Source organism: Eurytemora carolleeae, unplaced genomic scaffold (genome assembly GCF_000591075.1).
Source record: "Eurytemora carolleeae unplaced genomic scaffold, Eaff_2.0 scaffold1890, whole genome shotgun sequence".
NCBI classification, from domain to species: Eukaryota; Metazoa; Arthropoda; class Copepoda; order Calanoida; family Temoridae; genus Eurytemora; species Eurytemora carolleeae.
In genome coordinates this window covers 12,586-19,928 of record NW_019397779.1, presented here as the reverse complement: position 1 = coordinate 19,928, position 7,343 = coordinate 12,586, and the positions used below count along the sequence as shown (strand labels likewise).

The 7,343-nt window shown below is 34.4% G+C and overlaps 1 protein-coding gene across 1 annotated transcript; it reads right to left on the bottom strand.

Moving 5' to 3' along the window:
- Positions 1 to 712: 712 nt before the first annotated feature.
- On the bottom strand, positions 713 to 6,762 carry LOC111715875 (uncharacterized). The gene is made up of 7 exons (XM_023491273.1): positions 6,659 to 6,762; positions 5,989 to 6,064; positions 5,751 to 5,828; positions 4,922 to 5,026; positions 3,850 to 3,959; positions 2,061 to 2,126; positions 713 to 910 (listed from the first exon to the last, which is right to left on the bottom strand). Exons 1-7 carry the CDS (start codon positions 6,745 to 6,747, stop codon positions 838 to 840), a joined length of 597 nt encoding a protein of 198 aa, XP_023347041.1. The 5' UTR covers positions 6,748 to 6,762; the 3' UTR covers positions 713 to 837.
- Between the last annotated feature and the right edge of the window lie 581 nt (positions 6,763 to 7,343).

The window sequence follows — 7,343 nt, the reverse complement described above, 5'->3', positions numbered from 1 at the left end:
GAATAGTTTATTCTTACGCGAAAGTTCGTTAATTAGATCGACCCCCACCCCAACTCTCTATACTCACACATCTACAGTTTGTTTTTAATCTTTGTGAAGAAACAATCTCAAGGAATAATAATTGTCTTGAACCATTTTTTTAAAAGTGAATATTTGCAAATTATCTTTTTTCCATCTGATAATCTGAGTTCGTTTCCCTTATGTCCATTTGACAGACCAAATTTTTATTTTGAATAATCTTTTTGTTTGTTTATCTTCTTGTGATTTTTAACATTTTTATCGATTTTGACGGTTATTATATAACTGACGAGGGTCAACCCAGGTAGACCAAAATATATTTTCAATAAAAGTGGAACTAACATCTACTTTTTTACTCTACAGAGGTTTGGTCCATCACCATCACCGAGTTTTAAAGGTGAAATATTGCTCTGTAAAAGACTGTGAATGTAAGTCTTCCTGTGAAAATGAAATCCTGCACACGGAGTAGTGGATTTTAATATTTACATGGAAAACAAATTCTCCATTTAAATATTTTCAGAAATCACCCACGAGTACAGTGATATACAGATTGACCTTTGGAGGTGAGTACATGGCCTGTACAATTATGTGAAGGATTTGGGTACATCATCACTCTATATACTATATCCTCATTGATTTGACCTCATTTTAGAAAATAAATTATAAGTTTTGTGATATAAAAGTGTATCATGTGTAAAACATGTTTTTCTTATTTTGTTTAATTATATTCTATCTTAAAGCAAACATTTCAAACATAAATTGTTATTGTTGCACTTTAAACAGTTATGTAATTTCTCTTGAGGTTTCTTCTTCTTTTCGTTAAGCTGATTTGATACAATATCCCAGCTTAGGGTAGAGGAACTCATGTTGATGATAATTGCTGTACTCATATCTAAACCAAAGTGAATAGATGTAAGGTGGAGGGATGGGGGGGGGATATGGGCGCAAATTTTACATATTAGGAGTTAGGACCACCATGGAACTGGTTTAATATTAACTAGATCAAGTTCCCCCCCGTGTTCGGCCCATGGAATTTAAGAAAAGAGCGAAGAGCTTTATTATATAGACTAGCTGTGTGAAGTGCCCGCGGCGTTGCCCGGGGAATTATAGAAATATTTGATAACAAATTTCGAATTTGGAAGAACAAATCTAATTTTTTTAGTCAATGTTACCCCCCCGGGTACCCGTGGATTTCCTCAAAAAGTACAGCCGGTTTGTCCGCTTTAGCTATAGCTAATTTACATATAAATACATTATATATTCATATTTCATTATTTAAATGTTGCCTTCTTTTTTTTCTTTTAATTACAACAAAACGCGTAAGACTTCTGCCTTATTTTCTGTAATTTTCATGCAATAATTAACGTTTGCGGAACATTACCCAGTCCTAAATAAAATCCGGCTTTACCGTTCAATACAGTTTCGTAATTTCCATCTAACTCTTTCAACGCCAATGAATCAATTATAAGATCTTAACAGATTCTTTCTCTCCGTGGCTGTGACACATTAATTATTTCATATTTCTTCCATGTCTCCAATATGTGTAAATTGGAAGATTTACGGACAATATGCGTAATTTCAAATGATCCTTAATGCAAAGAGGGCAATGCATGATTCACAACGTTACCCTTGAAACCTTTATCTGATCCAAAGAAGAAGACATTGACGTTTTTTCTGGGTTTAATTCTCATAATTTCTAATATGTTGTCCTGCAATAGTTATTTCTGTAAAGAACCCAAAATCAGTTTTTTGAAATTAGAAACATTGATATATAATTCATACTTGATCAGACAAAGCTTTTAATGGTATCGTTGTGAATCGAGCTTTGCGTTGCAACGAAAATAAAGTGTTCATAGTTTATTGTTCAATGAACTTGTTTTGATTGTATGTACTTGAAAATGATTTTCTTTGTTACAAACATCAAATAGACATAAGATTGCTTTACTGTCATATCTGCCTATATTTTACAGCTAGTTTAAAAGGGTTTGCCATATTATATAATATTCTTAATATTTGATTTATAAATGCATTTTGATATTTACCCTGAAGGATAGGGAAGAAGTATTCTGTGTTCGACGGATTCAAATTCAATTGGTAAAGACCAAAATCTGAAAAAAGTTCTGTATTAATTATTTATTTAAAATTTACAAAATCACTTTATATAACATTATAGCCACAATTATGTTGAGTGCGTTGTAATAGCTGGACCTATTATCCCAGAATACAAGATGTATTCTACCTGGACCTATTATTCCAGAACACAAGATGTATTCTACCGAGACCTATTATCCGAGAATACAAGATGAGCAGTGTATGATGTATTCTACCTGGACCTATTATTCCAGAACACAAGATGTATTCTACCGAGACCTATTATCCGAGAATACAAGATGAGGAGTGTATGATGAACCTGGACTTATTATTCCAGAACACAAGATGTATTCTACCTAGACCTATCATCCGAGAATACAAGATGATGAGTGTATGATGTATTCTACCTAGACCTTTTATCCGAGAATACAGTATAAGGGGCCTGTAAGTTGTATTCTACCTAGACCTATTATCCCAGAATACAAGCTGAGGGGTGTATGTTGTATTCTACCTAGAACTATTATTCCTAAATACAAGATTAGGACGAGGGGTGAATGTTGTATTCTACATAGACCTATTATCCCAGAATACAAGATTAGGGGTGTATGCTGTATTCTACCTGGACCTATTATCCCAGAATACAAGATAAGGGGTGTATGTTGTATTCTACCTGGACATATTATCCCAGAATACAGGATAAGGGGTGTATGTTGTATTCTACCTGGACATATTATCCCAGAATACAGGATAAGGGGTGTATGTTGTATTCTACCTGGACATATTATCCCAGAATACAGGATAAGGGGTATATGCTGTATTCTACCTGGACCTATTATCCCAGAATACAGGAAAGGGGTGTATGCTGTATTCTAGCTGGACAAATTATCCCAGAATACAGGATAAGGGGTATATGCCGTATTCTACCTGGACCTATTATCCCAGAATACAGGATAAGGGGTGTATGTTGTATTCTACCTGGACCTATTATTCCAGAATACAGGATAAGGGGGTATATTGTATTCTACCTGTACCTTTTATCACAGAATACAGGATGAGGGGTGTATGCTGTATTCTACCTGGATATATTATCCCAGAATACAAGATAAGGGGTGTATGCTGTATTCTACCTGGACATCATATCCCAGAATACAGGATAAGAGGTATATGCTGTATTCTACCTGGACCTATTATCCCAGAATACAAGATAAGGGGTGTATGTTGTATTCTACCTAGACCTATTATCCCAGAATACAGGATGAGGGGTGTATGTTGTATTCTACCTGGATCTATTATCCCAGAATACAGGATGAGGGGTGTATGTTGTATTCTACCTGGACCTATTATCCCAGAATACAGCATACGGGGTGTATGTTGTATTCTACCTGGACATATTATCCCAGAATACAGGATGAGGGGTGTATGTTGTATTCTACATGGACCTATTATCCCAGAATACAAGATAAGAGGTGTATTCTGTATTCTACCTGGACATATTATCCGAGAATACAGGATAAGAGGTTTATGTTGTATTCTACCTGGACCTATAATTATCCCAGAATACAAGATAAGGGGTGTATGTTGTCCAGGTAGAATACAACAGAATACAGCATACGGGGTGTATGCTGTATTCTTCCTAGACCTATTATCCCAGAATCCAGGATATAAGGGGTGTATGGTGTATTCTACCTGGACCTATTATCCCAGAATACGGGATATAAGGGGTGTATGTTTATTCTGTACCTGGAACTATTATCCCAGAAACCGAATACAAGATGAAGATGAGGGGTGTATGTTGTCCCAGAGTTCCCAGCTAAACCCAATAGAGTTCCAGCAAGGTAGTTTTTCCCTACCTTGAAATATTAATTTGTTTTTTTAAATTATATTTTTAATGACCAGGCACAACCTTCAAAAAACTGCAGTTAAAATGTAATTGAAAAAATAATACTATACAATTCAGAAAATATCTTTTGCATTACTTACGCTGTTAATCTGTTTGGTTTATCGTATTTAACCCACAGTAGTTTAATCAGTGTTTGGTATTACCCACAGTGGTTTAACCTCAATAGTGTTCAGTTTTTAACCCACAGTGATTTATCCTGAATAGTATCTGGTATTCAACCCACAGTGGTTTAACCTGAATCGTATCTAGTATTCAACCCACAGCGGTTTAACCTGAATCGTATCTGGTATTCAACCACGGTTTAACCTGGAAAGTATCTGGTATTCAACACTCAGTGGTTTAACCTCAACAATGTCTGGTATTCAGCCCACAGTGGTTTAACCTGAATGGTATCTGGTATTCAATCCACAGTGGTTTAACCTGAATATTATCCGGTATTCAACCCACAGTGGTTTAACCTGAATAGTATCTGGTATTCAACCCTCAGTGGTTTAACCTCAATAGTATCTGGTAGTCATTCCACAGTGGTTAAACCTGAATAGAATCTGGTATTCAACACTCAGTGGTTTAACCTCAACAGTATCCGGTATTCAGCCCACAGTGGTTTAACCTGTATGGTATCTGGTTTTCAACCCACAGTGGTTTAACCTGTATGGTATCCGGTATTCAACCCACAGTGGTTTAACCTGTATAGTATCTGGTATTCAACCCACAGTGGTTTAACCTGTATGGTATCTGGTATAAAACCCACAGTGGTTTAACCTATATGGTATCTGGTATAAAACCCACAGTGGTCTAACCTGTATGGTGTCTGGTATTCAACACAGTGGTTTAACCTGTATGGTATCTGGTATTCAACCCACAGTGGTTTAACCTGTATGGTATCTGGTATAAAACCCACAGTGGTTTAACCTGTATGGTATCTGGTATTGAATCTTGTTGAAGATGAAGAAGTCTAAGCATGGCAGAAGAACCCTCTCCACCAATTTCAACCTCAATCATATTTTGAGGTTTTTCCTGAAATAAAACATTATTGAAATAACATTGAGCAAACTTAGAATGTAGGTTAACAAACTTAGAATGTAGGTTAACAAGGAAATTAAATTATGCTACGGTGGTAGGCGATTATATCAATAAAATGAGGACGACGTTCGATTTGAATTTTTATTTATTTCAAGCTTTTTAACATCATGGATACACTAAACATGGTAACAAAGAGCTAGTTGTCAATTAACAAAAGTTCTCTTTATTATCTTGTAATTTAAAAAAAACTAGAAATTAAATAAAAAAAGTTGTTTTCATTATATTGATATAATCGCCTACAACCGTAAATAAAATTTTAAAAAATCCATTAATCGGTCAATTCTAATCAATCTTAAGATCAATTCTACCTGAAGATCAAATCTACCTGAAGATCAAATCTACCTGAAGATCTATTCTACCTGGAGATCATTCTCTCCTGCATATCAATTCTTCATGAAGACCAATTCTACCTGAAGATCAATCCACCTGTAAATCAATCCTACCTTATGATCAATCCTACCTGCCGATCAATTCTAACTGAAGATGAATATTATCTAAAGATCAATCCCAACTGAAAATCGATTCTACCTTAAGGTCAATGCTAGCTAACGAGCAATTCTCCGTAAATATAAATTTTCCCTCAAGATCAATTCCAGATCATTCCCACCTTTAGTGCAATTCTTTCTGCAGATCTTTACTACCTGTAAATCAAAACTACCTGAAGATCAATTCCATCTCCAGAATCATGATCCATAAGATCAACAGCTGCACTGAGATCAGGAGGATTGTCTATTTCCTTTAAACAAACATTAAGTAAGAAGAGTTTGCAGATACATTTACATATGTTACAACCACTAACAAACACAAAAAAGAAAAGGATACTTTAAAAATTGAAAAAAAATAACTTTCGTAAACTTTGTCGTAAATTTTTTTTTTTCAACCTTGTTTTTTTTTACCTTTTTCACAGCAGTGATAACTTTTCCATTCATCGGTAGATACACTTTTTCTCCAAAAACTGCAAAATCTTTCAATCTTAAAAAAATGTACATAAAAAGATGGATAGCCTTTATTTATAAAATTTAAATTAGCTGATTATAATTAAACTTTAAACGGACTGTCGATACAATTTCAACATTTTACAGGGCTATCTGATTTACAACTGTACTCATATTCAACCATCGTCATTAGGGTTATTCATGCTTTTCTACATTTATTTAAAAATTGATAATTTCCAATTGTAATTTATCTTATTGCAACAGAATAACAGCTGAAAACTGTCAGATTTCAGATTGAAAAATGAATAACAGCATCGTTGCTCATTAAACAGTTGTAAAAAATAAACAGTTAACAGTCACACTAACTAAGGTAATCGGGCGAAATACCAAAATTATTGCGTTGAGACTATTCAATTCTTTTGACTTATTCTCATGTTACATACATATTTAGGCCGACTTTGCAGGCATACTATGTATATATGCCTAATTTTTTTTCTTTACCCGACTAATTCTTTAGTGAATAGTGAATTGTGACCACCGATTGAAAAAGTTTTTCAATTGTTGGGCCCACCTGCATTTAGATTTTATTTGTTTGTTTAAAGTAAATTTTTAAATTTTAAAAGGATCCTACTTGTCTCCTGGATATGTGTATGTCATCATGTTAATGTTTAATTTAGCCAAATCCCAGGCATAGTTACTCCTTCCATCTTCCCTAATCATTTTAGATATTAAGTCAAAAAGAGATACTTAGAATTGGTTGAGATTATAATAGATGTGCAGCGCGTTCGTTTTTTTAATTAGTTTTTATATAGTTCGTATCGTTCGTATCTTTGTTTACTAATAATTTTGTTCGTTTTTAAATATTTTGTTTGTAAACCCTATTCCGGTTGGGGGTAGGGCGGAGGGGTCCCAGGAACCCCCCTGACGTTTTTTGAAGATAACTAAAAAGTATTAGTCTGAGGCTGTTCAAATGCCACTCAATTTAGACTTAAAGCGGGGCTTTAATACATTCTGCCAGAGTACTGAGGCATACTGCCTGAATGCATTAATTTACCGTGACCTGACTAAATCTTTATTTAGACCTATTTCCGGTCATTGAATTTTTAACTTTACATAGCTCTTTGGAGAGCCTTGAACAAAGGAAGCAGATTGTTAACATTTTGCGAGGAAGTGTTGCATAGTTTTTTTGCAATTGATGCCTTTAAAGAGAATTTGCACATTTCCAGTTTTCCTTGAATAAAAATTCAGTTTATTAAAAATTTTGCAAATATTTTGCATATTTAAATTTGCCGTGGTAGGGGCTCTTATAATTTATA